A 23,532-nucleotide genomic window follows, 5' to 3' on the forward strand; every position below is an offset into this window, starting at 1 on the left:
GTAGTCAGCTGACCTCATTCGTTGGGCACAGTTGCTGAACCTAGACCTGACCAATTGCAGCAGCCCCAGATCATAGCACTGCCCCCACAGACTTGTACAGTAGGTACTAGGCTTGTAACTAACTTGTTGCCAACTCAATGTCACTCTACTATTAAAGACATATTTGATACTTAAACCAGGCTATTATGACATTTTCATGTTTAATACCAGGATAATAATTTAATACCCCATTGTTACACTGTTATTATCATGTTTGACCTAAACTTTTAAAAAGGTTTTAAACTCTATAGGCTTGAAAATACTTCACAGACAAGTTCTGTATCACATGTTTATTTATCTTAGACAATAAAAATAGTCATCAATCATATGTAATTTAAAATAACAATATATTATTATTTAAATTTAAGCTTTAGAAACAAAACAGAAACCTCCACCGTATCTGTATGATGATAGGATACGTGCATCTGAATCTAATATTAATAACTACAACATTAACGATACTACAGTACTATTACTAGCACTATAGCCATTAACAGTATGTTTATTTATACCACACCTTTTAAGACAATCTAAGACACTTTACATAGATAAACGACAAAATAATGAGGAGAAAACCCTGTAAACAGACGACAAAACACTGACAAATACAGTAAAAAGGAAAAAAATTAAATGTTCTACTAGACATTGATCACAGCCACATTTAAGCTGCAGGATAAAAATCAGAATCTCTAAGATAGTATCGTGTCTATTAAGATATTAAGGGGATGAAAATCTGATCACTCAAGTTTTTAGTTTGCTCCATTCACACAAAGCAGAGACAGTTTGATCATTTCATTAGTTACCATTTACCTAAACGACCACCAACTCTTGTGCTGCACTTTGTTTTCTGTACATTCGTTCACAGGTAATATCTTCAGGGGGAGTTCATTTTCAGTGCTGAAGTACGGAAACAGCTTCTCAGTGAAAGTGTGTGTGAAGGTGTGTATGTGTGTGTTAGTATCAGGATCAGAGAATGTCAGTTTTCCTCTGGTCCAGTCCAGATTAATTCTGATCCTCTGGAGTTTCTTCTTCACGGACAGAACAGTGGCTGGATGTGGTGTGAAACGTGCTGTGTATTCATTCAGATGGAACATTATTCTCCATAATCCAGACTGTGGTTGTTCCATCCTCTCCACGGACTCTGCTGCTACACCAACTCTCCAGTGTGTGTTGTCTCCAACCTCGACGTCCCAGCTGTGAGTCCCTGAATCAAAGCCCTCAGAGCCCAGGACAGAGGGGTAGAAAACAACCCGGTCTGGGTTTTCTGGAAGCTTCTGTTTCTCTCCATATCTCACACTGGTCAGATCTTTAGACATGAAGAGGTGTGGCTCAGCAGTGTTTGGATCCAGAATCACAGGACTGCAGGAGACCATCTTCTTCATCTTGTTCCAGATGTTGAAGTTCAGATTACCCAGATGTTTGGCCTCATCTATCAGAGCTCCAGAAACCAGCTGTGGATCATCCATCAGGGGGCGCTGTTGGACTCTTTCCACTGCAGCTTTGTATTTCTGCAGGAATGAGACGTCTCCAGGTCTCAGCTCCTCCTCTGTGACTCTGATTGTTACTGAAAGAGCCGAAATCTCTTTTCTCAGAGCCTCAATCTTCTCCTTCATCATCTGACTCTTCTGATCCTCTTCCTCCCTCAGAGCAGTGATCATTGTTTTCTCTTCCTGACGTAGAAACTGGTGAAACTTCCTAAAATGCCACCTAATCTGCTTCTCTGTGTGTTGGGCCTGGACCTTGATGTGTTCTGCTGTTTGATCCCAGTTTCCTTTAACTTGTTCAAAGATTTTCAGTTTCCCCTGTAAGAGATTCAGGGATTTCCGTAGCGACTCTCTGTGATCCTGTGCAGCTTCGTCGATGGGGCTGAATCTGTGGCCCATGTGTAACTTTGAATCTCTGCAGACAAGACACACCGGCTGCTGATGGTCCAGACAGAAGAGCTTCAGTTTATTATTGTGCAGACTGCAGAGATCCTCAGGTCCTGGTGTAACTCTCGAACCTCTCTCCAGTAAGAAGGTCTCACACAGGTTCTTTAATTGCAAACAAACAGGTGGATTAATAACTAGACACCTTTTCTTGCAGACTGGACACTCACGTGCTTTTCCCTGCAGACAGTCTTTACAGAAGCTGTGGCTGCACGACAGGACGACCGGGTCTTTAAAGATTTGGCAGCAGAGAGGACAGGTGAGATTCTCTTCTGTTCGAGAGGCCATGTTTTCCCAGACTGAATATGGAAAGATGCCAGGAACAAATAACAAAGACAGTACTTTCCTTTTTAAATAAGGTTTTCCCAGCGTTGTCTCCTGTAGCTGCTCTCCGCCTGTGTTCGTTGGTGTTTGTATCCTCTAACAATCCATACGCTGTGCTTCCTGTTATATTCACAGGTGAGTCACGTAGGGTGGAGGGTGGAGCTCTATGCTCTTTGTACTGCACTTCTTATTGAACACGTCATGACATTTTTTCATAAACTCGGTTTGTAGATTCAGTTGGATTATTTAAAAGGTTTAAGTTTTTTTAAACATAAACCACGTGAACATTCATTATGATAATTGAAGCCATCTTGCTAATTCAGAGTTTAATTGAGGGTTAAGTTTACTTATATACTCAATTTCATTTTTATATCTGGTAAAATATTCTGTTCAGTATTTCCGTGAACATGTTGGACTTGTTGAGCTGTTGGTTTCATAGAAGCATATTTTAGTGTTAGGAAGATGTGGAGGAAGTGTTTAAACCTGTCACAAGCATTTAATTAGCAAAGTTAAACTGAAAGTAGCTGTTGTCTTGCTAATACAATAGTATTATATATATATATATATATTATATATATATACACACAGTATATACTAATAGAGATATGAGTCAGTTTTTAATGGTATGTAGTGGTGGAATGACTGCTATGAGTGTGTGCGTCTCGTGTTTCCCTGTGTTACAGTGTGTTACCTGATCCATGGCTCATTACCACAGTAAGCACACGACCCTGCACAGCGCTGCACAGAAGTATACCACAGGTGAGCAAAGATATTTTTGATTTAACAATTGTTTGATTCATGAATGCAGAAGATATGAACTTCTAAGTTGTTGGATGCTAATGCTGGATTTTCCAGTCTGCTTCTGACTTATTTCGTTTTTATATTTTACGTTTGTGGTTGTGTTTCATTTTTATTTTTATAACATTATAGATTCACTAATGTCAACAAAACCCTTACTGATCACACACTTCAGTCCAAAGTGTGTGAAGGCTCCCACGTTTTCTACTGAGGGCTTTGGAGATGTGTTTCATCCATGAAGAAACAGGAATCTCCTCATGGACATTTGGAAGTTGTTTAAAAACATTGTTTAAAAACATTTTAAACAACAACCTTTTATTTGGTGTATAATTACCTTTCGATTTTTAGATCTGAAAACTTTCTGATGATACTTCTTACTGGTGCCTTTCAAACCGTTGGCTGTTCTCTGTTTGGCCACACCTGGATGGTCATGGTTAATAGTTGGATAGTTAATTTATAACAACTGGTAAAGATTAGAATATGTTCAGGGTCGTTGCTTGGATGAATTAACATCGGCTGTTGATAGGAGACAATATGCAAACTGAATTTTCAATTGGTGCTTTCCTCTGTGTACGTGAAGCACATTACCACATCTGCTGTTACTTTTCTTTAAGAGTGTTTTTCCTACTCTCTGCGCAAGTTTTTGTTCAGTGTTGTCTTCAATATTATTAAAGATAAACAGGTGTAAGTTGAAATAGGGAGCTCAGAAGCTAAATGAGATGTCTTATCATTGCCGGCAGGAGATGAGACACCTGCTGACAACTCAGAGCCAGAACTGCTACAGAGAGCAGATTCAGAAGGAGATGTTGACGCGTTTGGCCTGGAAGAGCCGCTACGCCAAGCTCTATCCACCCTGTTCTAACCCGCAAAACCACAGCAGGGAGCCCGCACAGCCGCCTGCAGACAGGTGAGTCACTTCACTCATGTTAAACATCTTGTTCGTGTTGAACATTACATTTAAAAAAGTAAGACTCAACTTCTTACAATAGAGTCAGACAGAAAATAATAGTCGAGGTAGATTTAATAAAGTTGATGAGTAGCTGGAGAGTTAATGGAGCCCCTGCTGGACAAGGGGGCTGTGGCTCGTTCTGAGGCGTTCATGTGAGTCTGCCGACAGTGAGGTGTGACGACACACACGTACCTGCACAGGTCAAAGTGTTCACGTTATGTATGTGTTTATCACGCCCATCAGTAAATGTATAACACACACTGATCCCACCCCCACCAGGACTGTGCTGCCTCCTCTCACCAGGACACCAGAGAAACAGAGCAACCTTCCTCCTCCTCGTCATCCTCCTGTGTTGTCTGTGGACGCAGACGGGGGGCTGAGCGTGGCCCCCACTATGAGGCCGGTTTCACCTCAGACCAGACAGGCTCTCTATTGGGACTCCTCTCACCATGTGGGCAGTGTTGTGGTTTAAACAGCAACAGTAGAAACCAATCAATTCAATAATAATCTAATAACAATATTGGTAATTAGTAATACTGGTCAGCACCTCTGTCTTCATGCCAAATGTATTTTTAAAATATGTTTGAAATATATTGAAAAGACGCTCTGTGCAGGGGAGAGGACGAGGGCTGTACCTGCAGAGACGTGGCCAAATTAGACCCGAGGAGAAGTTTGACTTTCCCCTGCTCTCGTCCTGGGAGTACGGTTGGAGGCTGGGTAAGACGGAGACACTGTTTACCTGCTATGTCACCACATAATCTCGATTTGTATAATTTAATTAGTGGCTCTGTGAAGCTCTACTTAGACGTTAGATGTTAGAAGATGTTAGATACTAAATCCTAATTTATAATTAATAAATGTAATAAAAACACGACTCAGTGAGGATGTCATCACATCCTGGCATCTAACTGCTCAGCTTCCTGTTTCCTGGTGGAATTTAATAACTACAACATATCTTTGGGTTGGGATTAAGAACATCTGACAAAGAATAAACAGCTATCAGAGTGTCGTCACAGTAAAACCAGATGAGAAGCTCTGTCTTCCTCGTTTGTGTCAGCAGGTGTCACTAGTTGTTAGGATGGACAGTAGGGGTCAGTGGGTGCATTGAGCTGAACACAATATAAGAACGTAGCTTCAGAAGGTGTTTATACTATATTTCATTAGACTAGAAGAGTTTTTCTCCAGATTAACGGTGTCTACCTGGATCCACAGGAGACTACACTCTGGATTACAGAACTCCATCTCGTGCCAGGTCGTCCGTGGTGAAGAACACCTTCTACGCTAGAAACGGTGTGTTCAACATCCCATCAGCCACCGACACACTGGGCTGAAGTTCACCCATCAGACGCCAGATGCCGTTTTCTCTGTTTATCTGTTTATAACATTCATTCGTTCATTCATTAAAAATGTTGAATTTGTGGGAATGATATTAAATGTTTGCTGTAACAAAAGGAGGGACGGTATTTCTTGGTACTTTGCATTAAAGTGAGTTTATTTATTTATTCATTATTTTGCAGTTGATGGATTTGATTCCTCCTGCACAGAACAACAGTGCAAGATGTCAGACAACAACAAAAAGAGCAATGTTTAGTATGAAAATGACAAATTGTGCAGATGCAGCAGATAAATCCGTGGTGCACTGTTGTCTGTTTACCATCCGTGCAGCTGTGAGGTTAAGTAACTAACAACCTGATATGATGTGGTGGATAATTAATGAGCTCCTGGCCTGCTATCAGTCAGAGAGTCATTTCATCTGCACACACCTGATACCTCAGTGTTTCTAAACAGTGAGTCACTGGAGGAAATGTTCCTCACCACAACATTAAATATTTTATTTCTGATGCGTAATATTAATCCCATCACACTTCCGCCAAGTACTTTCATTACTGTTGCACAAAACCTCATGTTATTAACATTAAGATAGTCTGATATATACAATTTCTTTTCTTATTGAGTTAAAGCTGTTGACCATCTCTCAGTAGACAAGAGCTGAGTTTACAGCAAACAGTGCTCAGAGCCGTCTATTTTCAGTGGCAGATTTATTTATATTTGATTCTGAGTTGTGATTATTTTGAGCAGCAGGATGGTGTGTTTTTATGGAATAAGATATTTTATCATTTGAATATTTCATCTTCATCTTACTCACTACATTTGCTCGTACGGACAATTAAAGGGGCATTACACAGAAAGTTTCTACCAAAGTATTTAATCAATGCAACGTGGCAGCCAGATACAGACACAATGGGAGATGTCAGGGAATAGTAGAAAGTTAGATTATGATGACCTTGAACATGGAGTAGAACTACAGTATTTGTAAGAAGTAGATACTGGGTCAGAACACGGTGCCAAATCATCCCTGTGAAAGTTGCTCAGTTGCACTTGAACAGTTGAAAAGTGTAAATGCTCTAATTCCATATAAGAAGATGTGATATCAGTAATTTAAAGTAGAGAATGTGTTGTTTAGTGTTCAACAAGCCGCAGCTGAGCCAGCGTTTGTTCATTCTGTCTTTATTCTGTTTCATTTATTTCATTTATTTGCTCTAAATCTTTGAAAACAGTCTGTGATTCTGTCTGTAAGTGCTGATTTAAGCGGTGGAGAAGAGCAGGAAGCCGGTGAAGGTGTGGCTGGTGCTGCCCATGCTCGTCACCATGGTGTTGAACCTGGTCGCCTGCAGTGAGACCGTGTCTCCGACCTCCAGCGGCAGCACCGCAGAGCCGGAGGTGACCAGGAAACCCTCAGCATTGTCACACAGCATCATGTGAGCCTCAGCACCCCTCATCAGCTTCAGACACACCTAGAAGATCATAGAAATACAACAGAAGGGTTTTTGATTTTGTTTTGAATATCAATAATTAAATGTATTTAAATTAAAACGTCTGCTCATGTAACAAACCAAACGGACTCACTCTGCTCTTTGCTGATATGTGGTACGTGAAGAAATAGACGCCTTTGATGGTGCAGGTGAACGTGCCGTTTGGCAGCGACTCTCCCTGAAACTGTGGCTCCAGCTCCGGTAAAATCACACTGAGGGAGATTTATGCAAACGTGTCAATTTGTATTGATTCTTTCACAGCTGCTGCTCCATCATTCAAACTTTGATCGACTGAGTCCCCTGTTTTAGGAGAGTGAGACCCCCCTGGAGGAAAGTGAAGCCCCCTCAAGCATCATAAACATCTTACTGAACACCACCACTGCTCTGTGACTCGTGTCTCTGACCTGTTGAAGATCATGTCCGTGTCCAAATCTGGTGTTTGTGATATCATCCGTTTCTGGGAGAAGTAGGTTCTCTGCTGGGCTGCAGCGATGAAGGGTCTTCCTTTCTCCCCTGGTCGGCCTGGATTTCCAGGACGCCCTGGCAGACCGACATCCCCCTTCAGGCCAGGTCGCCCTGGGGGGCCCAGCAGGCCTGGCTGCCCCTTCTGGCCTTTGACTGGTTGAACTGACTCACCTGTTCACGAGGTAATGCTGTTAGCTTCAAGCACGTTTTATCTCTCACACCAACTCACTTTTCAGTCCCAGCCTTGGATTTAATCACACATATGTGTTTCCATCAAAGAAGATGAGTAAGAAACCTCACCTGGGTCTCCTTTCTGTCCTTTGGGACCATCGCTGCCGTTGGGCCCGTGGGTCCCCGGGATCCCAGGAATCCCTGGGCTTCCCCCGCACGTCTGTGTGACAACTGGGGCGACGTGGACCAAGAGCAGCAACAGTGCAGTACTGCAGCTCAGCCGCTGGGGAGCCTGCACACAGATACAGAGACCGTGCACAAGTTTCCATCCACGTTTGAACACTTTCAACTCGGCCTCACTGCACACGGATCTGTTGTTTTTGTTATTTTACATTTAACTCTGTTTGCATCGTCACATTTATCTTAATCCAAAAACTAAATTAAATTCAACAAACATTTAAACGTAACTTTAACTATTTCCTTTGAAACTTCATAAAACTTTAACCAATTCTTAACTTTAAAGTCCTCTTAATGGTTTCTGATTTTCAGCAGCAACATATAAACTTTTTGCTGAATGTTTTTGTCCATTATTTACAAGATACAATTTGTAATTTTAAGACATTTTAAATCTTTTCAGGAGCTACAGGTCTCCCACCTAGACAACAGCTCTATATATTTTACAACAACAAAGACAAATACTAATAACAGGAATTTAGAGTTGACATAACTACACGCTTCTCTATGTCTCTACGATTTCTTTCTGTTTCCGAGGACAGAGGTTTCTCACCATTTGCAGGTGGTGCAGTGTTTCGTCCTGCGGTGCAGTGACAAGATGACGAAGAGCGAAGAGTCCTGCTTCACAGCGACAGCAGCAGCAGCTCTGTCAGAATAAAACCAGGAAGTGAAAGTGTGGAAGAGAAGAACATCACCGCTCTGCAGGACACGGGAACGATCACTGCAGCAGGGACCTGGAAAAAAACTGATACATGAATTATACTTGCTTGGTACACATGTTGTAAACAAACAAAAACTGTGTTTATAATAGTACAAATTGACTTTGAATACAATCACAAAATACTGAGTACACATCAGTACAACTGTTAGTACTGGTACAGTTTACAGTTCCCTGAGTAAACTGTACTACTACTACTACTAGTTACTCCGCATAAATACTTTTTACAAAACTCAGGCAATATAATTGATGAAATATTTACATTTGTTTCACCTTCATTTGCTGCATCAGTGACATATAAATAAATAAATAAAACATTTTGACTAAAGTACTGTTACAGTCATTTATATGATGTTCATAAAATCATTGTACTTCTTTAACCACTGTATAAAAACATCACAACAATAGACTCACAGGCAGTATTTTTTATTCTGAGCATGATGTACTTTTACCTTTGATACTTTAAGTACAAATCAGAGGGTCACCAGATGAATAAAGAGAGAAATTCCTGTTTACATAACTAATTATTTAGTCTGATTGTTTTTTTTCTTTTTGTGAAATATTGAATAATTTAACTTTTTCTTCAACAGTGGACAAACTAAGAGTTTAGTGATCTTCACCTTAAAATGAACCAGGAACCTTATCTGTCAGTAAAAGTATGAGTTGGACTTAAGTACAGTTACTTTCCACCTCTTCATACAGTTCAGCATGCTGCATTTGGTTCTGTTCTCCTTCACATCTTAGTTTTTTGCTGTATTTTTGTTGCATTTTGTCAGTTTCATCTCAGAGTTCAACACCTCTTCCTGCAGATCTGTGATTATTTTATTTGCATCAATCTGACACAGCAAACAACCCATCAGGGGAAGTGAAACAGTAGAATGCGGAGTCAGGAAGAACTCCACCCGATGAAGAACTGATGATGAAGCATCATCGGATGTTTCTGATATAAAAATTTTCTCCTCCAAATTGACATTTTGTTCTGTTTTTCTCTGAACTTCCTGTTTTCTGTGAACCGTTTTCCTGGCAGCGTGTCACTGAAGTTCTTAACCTCAGTCTGGACGTTAGTATCTGTTCCACAAAATAAAAACAGTATCTATCCACAAAGAGCTGATGTGGATTTTTAATTTGATCAGATTTCACATTTACTGATGCTCTTTTCATCTCTTATATTCTGAGTTTCCACCTTGACACATACTGTACAAACAAATCTGTGTCAGGTAGCACTGAAGCTTCTGTAGGAACGAGTGTCGAGGCTTCATCGATTAAAACGTCTCTTTAGAGTTTCAGCCCAAGAAGGAAAACAGACAGGTGACACGTTAAAGGGAACACCAACATAAAGTGCCTTGCCTATTGATTCTAAGTGTCTGGACTGTGTTAGTCCAGAACCTCCCACAGGTGAGACGGGAGATTATGGATTGAAATCTGGTGACTGTGAACTCTGCGGCACGTTTCATCATTTTCAAACCAGGTGTTGTTCTGTGAATGAGGCCATTTTCATCCTCATTGGAAACGAGGATGAAGCTGATCACTCTGTCACATATCTGAGCAGATTTACTGACGTCTTATCTATACGTCTAAATGCAGACGTCTCTTCAGTCACTGTTCTTATTGAGACATCTGTTCCCCATCCATAAATCCTCTTTCAACGATTTTTCCTCCTCCATGATTGGATGTTACCTGCTCGACTGCACAGTGCAGTCCACCTGTGTTTCTCTGCTCGTTAATTCGGGCTCTGCCTGTAATTTATCACCATCTTTAATAATCAAGTGATTGATTCTTTATTAATCCCCATGGGGACATGTTTGTGGACAGGCAGCTGCATACAAGGCACCAAGGGTTCAGGGTTCAGTATCTTGCTCAGGTACACTTTAGCATGAGGCTGAAGCATGATTCAATCCTGAGGCTCATGGAGAACTGTCCTATGGTTGATCCATACAAACAATTTCAAATCTTTTTTTATTTATTGAATTTTCTCAAATTGAAATGTACACACTTGAGCCATATATCCAAGTTTAAATTGCACAGCTTTCAGTTTATTTGAGTAACAAAAAACAAACTCACAGACAAATTCAATGTTTAGCTGAAGTGGCGTGTTTACATTAATGTAAAGTCAGGGATGGAAAGATGTTTCCCTCCATGTTACATGTATTTCTGTACCAGTAAACATTTTTTGGTCACTGATTCCCACAACAAAGTTTCACTATAAATCATGTTCTTTATTATCACCTGGGAAATGATGAGTCTTAAACTGTGAATTAATAAACACTGTTTGTGTTTCAGTGAGCCTGCAGCAGGAAGCCGGAGAAGATGCTCTGACCCGCCGGGTTTCCTCTCATCCCTCTGTAGTCTTTAGTCTCCAGCCAAACCTCCTGATCCCTTGACAGGTAGACCGCCAGGCCCCCTGAAGTCACCTGGAGCCAGTAGAAATGACACTTTCATTCATATTTTATTACAATATTTAGTAATAAAAACAATAAATCTATATTATGGCTCTGTGTTTGTACCTGTCTCCTGATCCGACGATGATCACAGAACGGTGTCAACAAAGTGTTGTCCACTTTCAGCAGCACACACAGTCGTTCCTCTAAAGAGGCGTGAAATGCAAAGTAGTAGGTTCCTGGGACACGACACCTGCAGCACACAAACCTAATTCAGTCACTTCAGCTGGATTTGATTCTTCTCTCTGAGTTGATGCTGACGTTTAGCTGCTAGCGACGTTGCTAATGACGTTAATGGAAGCTGTGATTCCAGTTTCTGTCAGGTGTGACTGTTCTCACCTGAACTTTCCTGTGTTCGTGTCGTAGTCATCTTCAATGTTAGTGATGACGGTGGTGAACCGAATGATGCTGGTTTTGTCCGGGTATTCGTTGGTTCCTCTGGCAACGCTGAAAGCTGCTTTCTGCTGGATCCCAGCAGTCCTGCAGAAACAGCACAATGTGATGTTCAGAGCTGGAATAATCAGCAACTGTGCAAGAGGAGTGGTCGGGGGGGAATGCCCCCTTTAATATCAGATTTTCCACCCCTGGTGCCCCCCATTCAGAACTGATCAAATAAATAATAAATGAACTAAATAAAGCAACCCCTGCAGAGGATTTACATGTATACAAATAAAAAATATACCATTTATTAAGTGACCCCTAGATCATTTTAACCAGTGGACTATTGGGTCCAAGCAACAGAGTGATTCCACCTACTTGAGGCTCTAGGGCCCCCTCTGGCCCCCTCTGGCCCCTCAGTGCTACATCCTTGGTGCTGCTGTCTTCATACAGGGTTCATTCCCTGAAAATCCTGTATCATACACTGACAGTTGTCTTCATTGAACACTTTTTCCTGGCTCAGTGATTTGTCTTATTACATACCCATTTTCTCCTGGTTCTCCTGGTCGTCCGGCAGGCCCCAGGGCCCCGGGTTGGCCTGGTTCCCCGCCCTGACCACGTTTACCGGGGAACCCCATCAGCCCTGGCTCCCCTTTCTGCCCTTTCTGTGGGCCAGAGTTGCCATGCAACTTTGCTCCTGGAGACAACAACGACAAGCTGGTTATTGCACATTAAAAGCAGCTTCGCAGTTTAAAGGAGTTGTCCAACAGTTTTTAAATTCACTTAACTATGTCTGTTTGTTAGAGGCAGGTGATTGTAGCCCAGCCTCGTATCCATGTTTGTCCTCACTCTAGTCTATCTGTTCAAATCAGTACGGTCATTGACTGTGTTGGATACCTGATTCTCCTTTCTCTCCTTTCTCTCCGTCACGACCGTCTCTGCCTGGCATCCCAGGAATACCTGAGGAGGGAAACACAGATAAACTACAACAGAAGAAACACAAAAGAGACGCACGTCAAACGGGACATGGATGAAAACACATACCTGGAATTCCAGGCATTCCTGTTGCTGGACAGGTTTCCATGGCAACCAGTAGGGGTACGATGAGAGAGAGCAGGACACCGATCACAAGAAAATATTGATGGAACATGATGGAAAACCTGACGGGGAGCAGAGGAGACGAGGAAAAATAGGAAAGGAGGAGAGATAAGGAAATTAGGAAAGGAAATGTGAAAGGAAAGAGGAGACGGGATGAGGAAAGAAGGGAGGAGATGAGTGAATAGGAAAGGAGAGAAAGCATGAAGAGGAAGATGAAGGTGTAGAAGAAGAGGCAAGAAGAAGAACAGAGGTGGAAGAGAGAGAATTTAAAGTATTCCTCATTGTAAAAACTAAATTTGAGGGAATTAAAACATTAAAATTGATACAGCAGAAATACACAATCATCCAAAATGGTCAAATTAATTAAAACAGATCCATTTACTAAACTATCATCAACTCACAAGTGCAAAAATAAATGTAAAAAATGTGTAAAACTCACTCGAGAGAACAATAAATTGAAATCCAGACTTCAAATCTAACCGAAGTGAAGCTCCGAGTCCTGCACTCGCTGCAGGAGGAAGATTCAGCAGCCGGAAATAATCTTCTGAGCTCGTTGTGTGTAGTTCTGCAATTTTGGGAAGTTATTCAGAGTTGGTGGAGAGAGAGAGAAAAAATAAAGCAACATTCAGAAACAGTGGCGTTCATCAGCCGTTTTCATGTCTCTGCAAGTGGTGAAGCTGAAACTAATTTAATTCCAACAGATGCACAGTTTTCATCCAGTTTGAGTTGAGTTTGCTAAAATAACATCAGGGACGTACCCAGACTTTTAAAAACTGAACTATATATTTGTTTCTGTCTTCACAGAGACTGTAGGGAGGTCAGAGACAGATCAACACATCGTCCCCCAGCCCTCCTGTAGCCTGTAGGAACTGCAGTTCTGTCATGATGTTCGGTCATTTTAACACATTTGTTTATTTTCTGTGTCTTTGGGTTCATTGTGTGTCTAATTTTGGATGTGATGTGTCTCTCTTAGATCATTTGGGGTCATTTATTTTGTCTCTAGGATGGTTTCAAAGCGTAATTAATGTCGATTTAGCAACATTTTAGTCATAAAGCCGATTTATTGACTTCAGCCCACCACTGTTACCACCGCCGCCCTCTGTGGTTGAGACTGAAACATCAGCTCTGTGCCTGTTGTTGCCGTGTGGGAGGAGTTTGGTGCTGATAGAACTAGAAATCCCAACAGTGTCTCTCCATGACCTTTAACTTTGACGACCCTGGTTCAGTTTTTCAGCTTACGACAGGGTGTGTTCCTTCAACAAGCTGTTTTCAGCAATTTCACAAAAAATAAAACAGGATGGAACAAAAAAACAATTATAGAAGGAAGAGGTCAAGTGGAGACTTTACCATAAAGAAGAAGTTCATAACACCAAAACGTTTCACTTCTGTAACCGTCAGGGTCACGCAAAACGTTTTCTGCGCATTAATAGAAAATAAATATGAATGAAAAGATTTCATGTAACTTCACTGAGGTTCGTATAAAAAAAACATTCACATTAAATCTGTGAGAACCGTTTTCAAATTAGCTGGACAACTGAGAAAGGTTGAACGAGTTTACAGTGTTTGTGCACGGACCATATTTGAAAAGTCTTCATTTAGTGTAGCTTAGCACAGATTAATCAGCCAACCCTGCAAGTATTACACAGTGTTTTAGTGTCTGATAAACCTTTAAACGTTCATCTTCTCATGCAGGTGACAAGACACTGTTCGGTCAGTACCTCTGTAACTTTACTTACTGCTTTTTGAAATTCCTCTGTGAACTTTGATGCAACAAAATCAGTGATCAGTGACCGATTAAAATCTCAGTATCATAGCATTTGAACAAAACATACACACATTCGATTTTAAAGTTTAATTCTTTTAGTAGGATTTATGGACAAAGTCTGCATTCAAAGACGGTTTACATGAGTCACCATGTGGGAAATCCAAATTTATTTGTGGCTTCAAACTAATGGTACAAAGAGGAAACATCTGTAGAAAACTGGCTCTGGTCAGCTCTTACAAACAGCTTACGGCAAATATGAGCTTCAACCAGACAGGTTTAGATGATAAATTCATAAAAGGATGCAGAATCTAGACTCCACGCTGCAGTGAAATGATTGAGCCTGTCACTGAACTTTATTATGCATTTGAGAAAAGCAGGAAGCCGTTGAAGATGATCTGTTTTTCACTTGGTCGAAGGTCATTAGCTGTCTGCTGGTCCTTAAAAGACTGGAGCCAAACCTTCTGTCCCACTGTCAGCTGTAAGACCACACCACCCGACAGAACCTGAAACACAGCGAAGACAGTTTGAAAACAGATTATTCTGCCCTCTAAGCTACATATGATGCCAAAACTGCATAAGCTGTATGTGGGATTAAACACATGAGAATAAAAAACATGAAAATACTGCACACAAAAGGTTTTATGTGTGCAGTATTACTTGTCATCAGTTGGTCTGTAGGCACATTTTTGACTTTTACATCTTCGGTTTTCTCTGTTTTTAGCTGTGTGTGTTCATTTTGTCTCTTTTGGAATAATTTTGTGCCTCTTTGTGGTCACTTTGAGTCTCTTTGTCACCATTTTCTTTCTCTTTTGTTGTTTTTGGTCATTTATGGTCATTCAGTCATTACTGTTTTTAGTTATTATTATTAACAACCTTCCAAATGCTTGTGATCATTTGTTATTGACTAATTGATAATTTGCAGATTGGAGTAAATGTTTATTAAAGATTTTTCCTCCTGACGTCTTTCGGGCTCTGTGGTTCTCACTGAAGCACCAAACTGACCTGATCATTGTTCCTGACGTAATCACAGAAGCCCAGTTTCTTGGTTCCCAGAGCATCACTGACTATCTGCAGACACATGTTGACCTACAAAACACATGACAAACAGCACTGTAACAACTACAATATAATATGATCATGGAGTTTAAAGCAAACTTTAAAGCAAAATGTTACATAATGGTCAGAAATTGTAATATATAAAAACTGCAGCTGTGTTTTACCTTCGCCATAGAGTGAAAGGTAAAGTAATAAACACCAGGTACTCTGCAGATGAATTGACCTGTGGCTGTGTTGAAGTCTGGCGGTTCATTGACCACAGTTTTCTGGTAGGTTACTGGCTGAAACACGAGCACACACACACACACACACACACACACACACACACACACACACACACACACACACACACACACACACACACACACACCGAGTCGAAAATGAGCTCTAAGCAGATACAACCAAACAAATGTAAAAAATAAAAATAAAATAAAAGGTAAATGTCTGAAGGATATTTGATTTGATTTGTAACATATTTTTCTAAATTCAAACATTTCTTTACATGTAAAATAAAAGAAAGACTAAATGTGGATGATAGACTGAACCTTGTTGTAGACAGGATAACTTTGATCAGTCCTGATCATGGAGAAGGCTGAACGGGCCTGCTGAGCAGAGTGTTGTCCTACATATAGGAACACACACACATACACACACACACACACACACACACACACACACACACACACACACACACACACACACACACACACACACACACAGACCTGGATTAAACAAACAGGAATTTTGAATTGTAACATCATACATAGTGTAGGGCAGAGGGACAGGGGATAGTGTTATCTCATTACCGTGACCCCTTCCATCAGGGCCGGGGCGCCCAGGTTTTCCAGGTTCTCCCACTAACCCCAGCTCTCCCTGGTAACCTTTGGGACCCATGGGTCCCTGCAGGCCACGATTTCCTGCCTCCCCCTTCAGCATCAGTAGGATGCGTGCATCCACTGGACCATCGGACGCCTCAGCTAGAGACAAACAGTGAGTGGGAGACAGCAGCGTTCAAACCACTGTTACCCTTTAATTCATGTTTTTGGTCACGGTTGATATTCGACTACTTTATTACGAACAGTACTAGCAAAGAAAAAAAAAGACTTGTATGCTTGGGAGGTTTTCGTTTACCTGGCTCTCCCTTCTCTCCCTTGGCGCCGTGCTGTCCATCTCTACCTGGGGTTCCTTTCACACCTGGCACACCGTTCCGTCCACTACAGCTGTCCTGACATTGGCCAGTCGTCAGAAACAAGGCCACTGCCACCAGGATCGCCAGCCCATAATAATCTCCCATGGTCCAAAACACTTAAGGTAATAATGAAGGACATTCAAAAGAAAAACGGTGGTTGGTGGTTATGATGGAAATGAGAACAAATGAAGAAATAAGAAGAAACCAAAATACAGCTAAGACTAATATAATGAAATATTAGTACTTTTACACAAACAGAATTTAGTTTACTGCACCGTGAAGGCTTTAAAACTGTATTTTAATCCACATCTCTGGGTTTTAGTTGCTTTCTTTCTTGGTGTTCAGTTGGAGTCTTTCGCTCGCTAATATTATGGCTGTTGTGAAATATTTTCAAACGTCTAAGAGTGAAGTTACAGTGTTGTTATACTACAGTTGACACAGCCACAGTAGAAGAAAATGTAAAGATGCTCTCATACTCTATATAATTTACAGATTAAAGTAAATTAACATGCACTGCAGTGGATTACATTAGGTCTCTGCAAGTTGTTTTACATTTAAAATAATTACTGCTTGTCAAAAAAGCTCAAATTCAATATAAAATAGATTTCTATTCAAATCTTCAAACAGTGAACACTGCTGCAGGTGGATCATTCATTAACATCGTTGCCTTTAACATCAGTATTTCAGCACAATCTAAATGTCGATCTTGTACTCACCCGTTGGGTTTCTGTCTCACCAGTGGAGATTTGGAGCTGCAATGAGAGGACAGGATTTCCTCTTTGGTGAACTGATGAAGTTTTTTTATTAGACTGGAAAAGGACACACACACACACACACACACACACACACACACACACACACACACACACACACACACACACACACACACACACACAGTGGTGCACACTCATAGACTACAACAAATCTATGAGGAAATGAAACTTCTGCTATGACAAAAAGAATGATCGTCCGTAGTTGAAGATCTGGGGCCAGTTTAATAAAGATATTTTATTTTCCTCTGAGGTTTCTTTAATAAAATTATTGAACCCCAACAAACAGCCATTTTTCCATTTTAATAATTAGCAGCACCTGTTGAAGTGTTATTGCTACATCCAGCAATAAAGAATCAGCAACACTGATAAATTTGAACAATAAAAGGAAGATAAATAACACCCATCATCTACCACAAACAAACTGAATTCAATAATAAACAGCTGTAAATGTGATGTGAGTGCAAACGACAAACTAACCTCACACTGTGCTCACTTTAATGAAGCTGCATCTTATTCACACCTGAGATTTTAGGTCAGTTCGAACAATCAGTTAGCAGCGCCATCAAGTGTTCAGCAACTGTACACAACTGTACAATATACAGAACATGATCAGCCAGAACAACATTAAACCCAACAAATCATTTAATGTTGATGCTGATCACTGCATGGTGAATGAGTTTATCTTAGTAAGCAATAAGAAGCAATTACTGTGTCTACTGCTGCAAATTGTGGATAAATGTATTATTATTTATTATTATTATTATTATTATATTTATATTATTAGGTCCTTTGATTTCTCCTGTTTGAGTTGTATAGAATTATAAATGGTGTGTTGATTCCACATACAATTAAAATACAACATACCCATTTAATAGTTAACATTTATATCACATTTTAGCAGTACTCAAAACTATATATATTACGATATATACGATTTCTTGTGGTTTAATTAAATAATTATTGTAACATAATATTTAAGTGGATATTATTGATCAGTCACAAAACAAATGTCGACCATACAACTAGTGGAAGGGTCTTTAATTAAGAAAAAAAAGAAAAGAAGAATTTAAATGAGATTCAAAACCTTTTAATTTAAGACCTGTGATACTGCAGGTCAGAATATGGACCTGTTAGCAGCAACAGTTCATTTTTTACAAACATCCTCTGAATTAATTGCTCACAGAATTGACAGTGATAAGAGTTTGAAGCCGTCATTTCATTACATTACACTATGCATTTCATTGATCTGACAGATAAACCCTCAATTTAGAGCCGACAGGAGCAACAGTCACTTCTTTACGGCATCAAAACTGAAAAACTGTGAATAATAATTAAGTGATATTCAATCTCTTATCAATCTTTAAGCAGGCTGCAAGGTCTCAGACCAAAAGACCCTGTAGACGGTAGAGAAGATGAAGTTCTCTTTTTTTAGCTAAGTTATATATTTTTCAATTTTGTCTTACAAACCAAGAGTCAACACACATTTTCTACTCGTTGTATATTTACTGTAAATTCTACTGTGTTCTTGAGCTTGTTTTAGCTTATTGTTTTGGTTTTATTATATATTTTTGGTTTAGTACAACAGAACTGTCCATCACCTTCCCTATACCAACCAGACAAACCTTTACCTACTTTATTGTAAAGAGAGTAAAGTAATTAAGAGCTAAAGACCCAGATATTTCTTTTAGCAGTTGCTGAATAGCAAGAAAAAATACAGATGGATGCAGAAATGTTGAATTTAAAGGAAATGTTATTTAATTGCATGATCATAACAAATGTGATACCAAAACCTGGCAAAGCTCTATTTAAATATGAGAACATCTACTTTATCCTTGTAGCCACTGCTATGAGCTATTCTCTTGTAACAGTGACCTTGCCTTGTAATATCGTCAGTGGGACACTGTTCAAAGTGCCTAAACATGGAAACAGCCTCTCAGTGAAAGTTTGTGTGAAGGTGTGAATGTTTGTGTTGGTATCAGGATCAGAGAAAGTCAGTTTCCCTTTGTTCCAGTCCACATTAACTCGGACCCTCTGGAGTTTCTTCTTCACTCGAAGAACAATAGGAGATTCTCCTAACCAACGTACGCTGTATTTGCCGTTGTAGAACTCTAATTGCCAGAACCCAGATTTTATGCGTCCCTTCTTCTGGACAGATTCTGCTGCCACACCAACAAACCAGGCTGTATTGTCTCCAACATCGACGTCCCAGCTGCGAGACCCTGAGTTGAAGCCCTCCCAGCCCCGGATAGAGCGATGATAGTCGATCCTCTCTGGGTTTTCAGGAAGCTTCTGTCTCTCTCCATGACGAATACTGGTCAGATCTTCAGACAGAATAAACTCTGGGTTGGCTGTGTTTGGATCCAGAATCACAGGAGTGTAAGACACCACATTCTTCATCTTCTTCCAGACGTTGAAGGTCAGGTTGCCCAGATGTTTGGCCACATCTATTAGAGAACCTATAACCATATCTGGATCATCCAGCAGGGGGGCGCTGCTTGAGTCTTTTTAGTGTAGCTTTGTAGTTCTGTGAAAAAGAGACGTCTTCAGCTCTCAGCTCCTCCTCTGTGACTCTGACTGTTTCTGAAAGAGCTGATACCTCTCGGCTCAGAGCTTCAATCTTCTCCTTCATCTCTTTACTCTTCTGCTTTTCTTCCTCCCTCAGAGCACTGATCCTCGCCTCCTCCTGCTCTCGTAGAAACGTATAAAGCTTTTCAAACTGCTCCTTGATCTGCTTCTCTGTGTGTTCAGCCTGGATCTTAATGTGTTCTGCTGTCTGAGTCCAGTTCCCTTTAACTTGTTCGCAGAGCTTCAGTTTCTCCTGTAACGGTTTCAGGGATCTTTGGAGCTCCTTCTTCTGTTCCTGTGCAAATTCATGGATGGGTCTGAAACGGTGGTTGATGTGTGCTTTTGAATCCCTGCAGATGAGACACACCGGCTGCTGATGGTCCAGACAGAAGAGCTTCAGTTTCTCAACGTGCTGACTGCAGAGATCCTCGCATCCTGCTGAGGTTGTTTGATCTCTCTCCAGTAAGAAGGTCTCACACAGGTTCTTCAATGCGAGATTACGTGGTGGTTCAGCCCTTGATGACTTCCTTTTACAAACTGGACACTCCTTTATAGGTTTCCCTTTCCACCAAGTATGCAGACAGTCTGTACAGAAGCTGTGGCTACACGACAGAACAACCGGATCTTTAAAGATATCCTGGCAGACAGGACAAGACAAATCCTCCTCAGATCGGAAAGACATTTTCTCTCTTAGTGAGGCTAAAGATCCACCAAGCACAGTGGTAAACAGAAAGTTAGCCAACCATGGTTCCTCTCTCCCTCCTCCAGAATGGTCCCTGAAAGTTGATTCACTCTGAAACGTTTTTCCCTCCTTTGAATTCAAAGCCTTTAAATGCAGTTGGCAGCACGTTTAGTTCCAACAAAGCAGTTCTTCCAGTTCTTCCTGCTTTCCGCCCTTTAAGGGTGGAGGTCTGCTCAGACAGAGATCGCTATTGCCTGTCTCTCAGTGTGTGTCGCTTCCTGGTGGAGGAACAACTGCCTGTTCCTGGTTTATTTCAGGTAGGCTGGAGGCGGAGCTTTGTAGTCTGTCTCAGACCTTGAACCATTGTGCAATGAATGAGTTTCCTATCACAGATGTACGATTTCAGGTTTCACTGTCCAAGGACAGCAGTCGAACACACCCTCATAGACTTCCTTACATTTTGAGCCTGGTGTTTTTCTGGAGGCTACAGTTGAATTAGCCACCAGGTAGCAAAAATGTGCATTCTTCGATATATGTTGATTTATAATTTACCTTTTATAAATTATTCTTCCACTGTTTCCCAAGGAAATAAGTTGATATATAATCACAGATTGTTGATATAAAAATATTTATGACAACAGGTTTTCTGCTTGTGATATGTCCTTATTTCTGCTTAGGAAACTAATTTAGCTAGCTAACACTACTATAGTTAATAAGTTACAGAGCGCAGTGTGGCATATTTCATCAGTAAAATCATATTACTTTATGACTTATCTATATATAAAATGCATGTGGCACATTTCATAAACTTTTTTGAGTTAATATCTTGCATGATTCAAAAAAGGTTGAGACATTAATACTCAAAGTCCATCTCTCATATGAAAGCTAATTCTATAACCTCAGGAAGTGAATACTGAAAATAAATTTAGTGCACAAATTGACTTTATTGTTCAAACAACCATAATATGAAAAAAGATACAATTCCAGTTAAGTCACATGTATTGTATTACCTTGTACACCTCTGTACAAATCTTCTCAAATTCAAAGCTTAAAAAAGAGACTCTGTGTTTGAAACAGATGCAGATAGAAAAATAGACATTTTTTAAAACGCGTATTTCGATGTAAGGTTGATCATTAATATATTGTCATTGTAATACTGGTAATATTTTTATTTGGATTTCATTCTTACTGCTAAAATATGGAAACAGCTTCTCGGTGAAAGTGTATGTGAAGGTGTGTATGTGTGTGTCAGTGTCAAGATCAGAGAAAGACAGTTTTCCTCTGTTCCAGTCCAGATTAACTCTTATTCTCTGGAGCTTCTTCTTCAGTGGGAGAGCAACACGTGGATCTGATGGAGAGTCTGCCTCATATTTACCATTAGAGAACCCTATTCGCCACAGCCCAGACTTTATGTCTCCCTTCCGTTGGACAGACTCTGTTGCCACACCGACGACCCAGCCTGTACTGTCTCCAACCTCAACGTCCCAGCTGTGAGTTGCTGAGTTAAAGCCTTCAGAACTAAGGACAATGCAATAATGGTCAAATCTCTCCAGGTTTTCAGGAACCTTCTGTGTCTCTCCATGTCTCACACTGGTCAGATCATCAGACAGGATGAGTCCTGAATGAGCAGTATTTGGATCTAGAATCACAGGAGTGTAGGAGACTATATCCTTCATCTTGTTCCAGATGTTAAAGGTCAGATTACCCAGATGTTTGGCCACATCTATCAGAGCTCCTGAAACCAGCTTTGGATCATCCATCAGGGGGCGCTGTTGGACTCTTTCCACTGCAGCCTTGTAGTTCTGCAGGAATGAGACGTCTTCAGCTCTCAGCTCCTCCTCCGTGGCTCTGATTGTATCTGACAGAGCTGATATCTCTCTACTCAGAGTCTCAATCTTCTCCATCATCAATTTACTTTTATGCTTCTCTTCCTCTCTCAGAGCACTGATCCTGGCCTCCTCTTCCTCTTGCAGAAAGTGGTGAAACTTCTTAAACAGCTCCTTAATCTGCTTCTCTGTGTGTCGGGTCTGGACTTTAATGTGTTTTGCTGTTTTAGCACAGTTTCCTTTAATTTCTTTTAAAAGCCTTAGTTTCTCCTCTAAGGGCTCCAAGGATTTCTGGAGCTCGTCTCTGTGATCGTGAGCGGCCTCATTGATGGGTCTGAATCTGTGGTTAATGTGTGTTTTCGAGTCTCTACACACAACACACACTGGCTGCTGATGGTCCAGACAGAAGAGTTTCAGTTTCTCAGTGTGTTCACTGCAAACAGCCTCACTCTCTACTGAATCTCGCTGATCTCTTTCTTTTAAGAAGGCCTCGCACAGGTTCTTTAGCACCAAGTTACAAGGTGGGTCACTCAGTACAGGTCTTTGCATACAAAGTGGGCATTCACTTATTTTCTTCTCTCTCCACCATTTTTGCACACAGGCTTTACAGAAGCTATGGCTGCACGACAGGACAACAGGATCTTCAAAAATCTCACGGCAGACGGGACAGGAGAGATTTGTCTCTGAATGGGAAGCCATTTTCTGTTTGCGAGTGAAGCTGAGAACAGAAACAACAGGAAGAGAGTCAGTTGCTGCCTCAGTTACTTTCACTTTGTTTCGGTTTTGCAGCAGTTTAAAGTAAAACCACGCATGAATCCAGTATTGTTTCCCTTACCTCTCCGGCCTCAGTTATAAAGATTTTATCATCCGTCTTTCAGTGTTTCTCTTCTCAGTGAGCAGTGAAGAATTACATGTTCTTTTACATCTGTTTCTGCTGATGTAAGAAGAGAGGTGGAGCTTTAAGCACAATTTCAGTTACACAGTGGGAGTGTTTTGAGAACAGTAAACATCACAGTGCTCTGATATTACCTCCTCACTGACACACCTTTCTTGGAAAAGTACTAAAGAAATAGTAAAAAAAATACACAAACAAAATTAATTTAAACTAAAATCACTATGATTTTTGTTTGTTAAAAAACAACCCTACATTGTTAATATGTTATTTATCAAAACAAACCTTAAAGTAAAAACATTCCACGAGCAACAGGAAAGGTTTAAAATGTAATGTAATGTAAATAGTAATCTGCAAAGTAGGCTTCAGGAAGGTTGACAAAGTTGGAAACCACATAAATAAACATTAATGAAGTAAATAAAAAACAGTGT

General features: G+C 40.5%; 6 protein-coding genes and 1 pseudogene across 7 annotated transcripts; 1 reads left to right on the plus strand and 6 right to left on the minus strand.

Moving 5' to 3' along the window:
* Positions 1 to 402: 402 nt before the first annotated feature.
* On the minus strand, positions 403 to 2,283 carry LOC113155091 (nuclear factor 7, ovary-like). The gene has a single exon (XM_026349608.1). The coding sequence runs from the start codon at positions 2,253 to 2,255 to the stop codon at positions 846 to 848; it is 1,410 nt and encodes a 469-aa protein (XP_026205393.1). The 5' UTR covers positions 2,256 to 2,283; the 3' UTR covers positions 403 to 845.
* Positions 2,284 to 2,391: 108 nt separating this feature from the next.
* Positions 2,392 to 5,399, plus strand: LOC113155101. 2 transcript variants are annotated; one of them, XM_026349617.1, is made up of 6 exons: positions 2,392 to 2,426; positions 2,975 to 3,050; positions 3,830 to 3,996; positions 4,318 to 4,489; positions 4,653 to 4,755; positions 5,251 to 5,399. In XM_026349617.1, the coding sequence occupies exons 3-6, from the start codon at positions 3,833 to 3,835 to the stop codon at positions 5,367 to 5,369; spliced, it is 558 nt and encodes a 185-aa protein (XP_026205402.1). In that variant the 5' UTR covers positions 2,392 to 2,426; positions 2,975 to 3,050; positions 3,830 to 3,832; the 3' UTR covers positions 5,370 to 5,399. The 2 variants fall into 2 exon arrangements, with proteins under 2 accessions (XP_026205402.1, XP_026205401.1); XM_026349616.1 differs by lacking the exons at positions 2,392 to 2,426; positions 2,975 to 3,050 and having other exon boundaries at positions 3,785 to 3,996.
* Positions 5,400 to 6,228: 829 nt separating this feature from the next.
* Positions 6,229 to 8,431, minus strand: LOC113155099 (complement C1q subcomponent subunit B-like). Its single transcript, XM_026349614.1, has 5 exons — positions 8,275 to 8,431; positions 7,617 to 7,779; positions 7,256 to 7,487; positions 6,946 to 7,063; positions 6,229 to 6,833 (listed from the first exon to the last, which is right to left on the minus strand). Exons 1-5 carry the CDS (start codon positions 8,275 to 8,277, stop codon positions 6,624 to 6,626), a joined length of 726 nt encoding a protein of 241 aa, XP_026205399.1. The 5' UTR covers positions 8,278 to 8,431; the 3' UTR covers positions 6,229 to 6,623.
* Positions 8,432 to 10,444: 2,013 nt separating this feature from the next.
* LOC113155100 (complement C1q subcomponent subunit C-like) lies at positions 10,445 to 12,936 on the minus strand. The gene is made up of 7 exons (XM_026349615.1): positions 12,793 to 12,936; positions 12,300 to 12,415; positions 12,153 to 12,215; positions 11,799 to 11,952; positions 11,217 to 11,357; positions 10,944 to 11,070; positions 10,445 to 10,850 (listed from the first exon to the last, which is right to left on the minus strand). Exons 2-7 carry the CDS (start codon positions 12,403 to 12,405, stop codon positions 10,716 to 10,718), a joined length of 726 nt encoding a protein of 241 aa, XP_026205400.1. The 5' UTR covers positions 12,406 to 12,415; positions 12,793 to 12,936; the 3' UTR covers positions 10,445 to 10,715.
* A 1,254-nt stretch (positions 12,937 to 14,190) lies between these two features.
* On the minus strand, positions 14,191 to 17,180 carry LOC113155098 (complement C1q subcomponent subunit C-like). The gene is made up of 7 exons (XM_026349613.1): positions 17,080 to 17,180; positions 16,306 to 16,479; positions 15,981 to 16,151; positions 15,720 to 15,796; positions 15,339 to 15,455; positions 15,121 to 15,204; positions 14,191 to 14,621 (listed from the first exon to the last, which is right to left on the minus strand). Exons 2-7 carry the CDS (start codon positions 16,466 to 16,468, stop codon positions 14,475 to 14,477), a joined length of 759 nt encoding a protein of 252 aa, XP_026205398.1. The 5' UTR covers positions 16,469 to 16,479; positions 17,080 to 17,180; the 3' UTR covers positions 14,191 to 14,474.
* Positions 17,181 to 18,207: 1,027 nt separating this feature from the next.
* Positions 18,208 to 20,784, minus strand: LOC113155094 (annotated as a pseudogene).
* A 519-nt stretch (positions 20,785 to 21,303) lies between these two features.
* Positions 21,304 to 23,185, minus strand: LOC113155095 (nuclear factor 7, ovary-like). Its single transcript, XM_026349610.1, has 2 exons — positions 23,045 to 23,185; positions 21,304 to 22,927 (listed from the first exon to the last, which is right to left on the minus strand). The coding sequence occupies exon 2, from the start codon at positions 22,906 to 22,908 to the stop codon at positions 21,529 to 21,531; it is 1,380 nt and encodes a 459-aa protein (XP_026205395.1). The 5' UTR covers positions 22,909 to 22,927; positions 23,045 to 23,185; the 3' UTR covers positions 21,304 to 21,528.
* Positions 23,186 to 23,532: the final 347 nt, after the last annotated feature.

Source organism: Anabas testudineus, chromosome 5 (genome assembly GCF_900324465.2).
Source record: "Anabas testudineus chromosome 5, fAnaTes1.2, whole genome shotgun sequence".
NCBI classification, from domain to species: Eukaryota; Metazoa; Chordata; class Actinopteri; order Anabantiformes; family Anabantidae; genus Anabas; species Anabas testudineus.

Bases quoted from the DNA above. Each gene is read 5' to 3' on its own strand.
- LOC113155091 (XM_026349608.1), bottom strand. From the start codon at position 2,255: ATGGCCTCTCGAACAGAAGAGAATCTCACCTGTCCTCTCTGCTGCCAA.
- LOC113155101 (XM_026349616.1), top strand. From the start codon at position 3,809: ATGTCTTATCATTGCCGGCAGGAGATGAGACACCTGCTGACAACTCAG. The intron at 3,997-4,317 runs GTGAGTCACTTC...CACCCCCACCAG, and splicing joins GCACAGCCGCCTGCAGACAG to GACTGTGCTGCCTCCTCTCA. The intron at 4,490-4,652 runs GTGGGCAGTGTT...CGCTCTGTGCAG, and splicing joins ATTGGGACTCCTCTCACCAT to GGGAGAGGACGAGGGCTGTA.
- LOC113155099 (XM_026349614.1), bottom strand. The intron at 7,488-7,616 runs GTGAGGTTTCTT...CCTCGTGAACAG, and splicing joins AGGACAGAAAGGAGACCCAG to GTGAGTCAGTTCAACCAGTC. The intron at 7,064-7,255 runs GTCAGAGACACG...AATCTCCCTCAG, and splicing joins ACGGACATGATCTTCAACAG to TGTGATTTTACCGGAGCTGG.
- LOC113155100 (XM_026349615.1), bottom strand. From the start codon at position 12,405: ATGTTCCATCAATATTTTCTTGTGATCGGTGTCCTGCTCTCTCTCATC. The intron at 11,953-12,152 runs GTATCCAACACA...TGTTGTCTCCAG, and splicing joins AGGAGAGAAAGGAGAATCAG to GAGCAAAGTTGCATGGCAAC. The intron at 11,358-11,798 runs GTATGTAATAAG...CTGTTTCTGCAG, and splicing joins GGAGAACCAGGAGAAAATGG to GACTGCTGGGATCCAGCAGA.
- LOC113155098 (XM_026349613.1), bottom strand. From the start codon at position 16,468: ATGGGAGATTATTATGGGCTGGCGATCCTGGTGGCAGTGGCCTTGTTT. The intron at 15,797-15,980 runs GTAATGAGATAA...TCCTATATGTAG, and splicing joins CCCTGATGGAAGGGGTCACG to GACAACACTCTGCTCAGCAG. The intron at 14,622-15,120 runs GTCAGTTTGGTG...GCTGTGTTTCAG, and splicing joins ACGTCAGGAACAATGATCAG to GTTCTGTCGGGTGGTGTGGT.
- LOC113155095 (XM_026349610.1), bottom strand. From the start codon at position 22,908: ATGGCTTCCCATTCAGAGACAAATCTCTCCTGTCCCGTCTGCCGTGAG.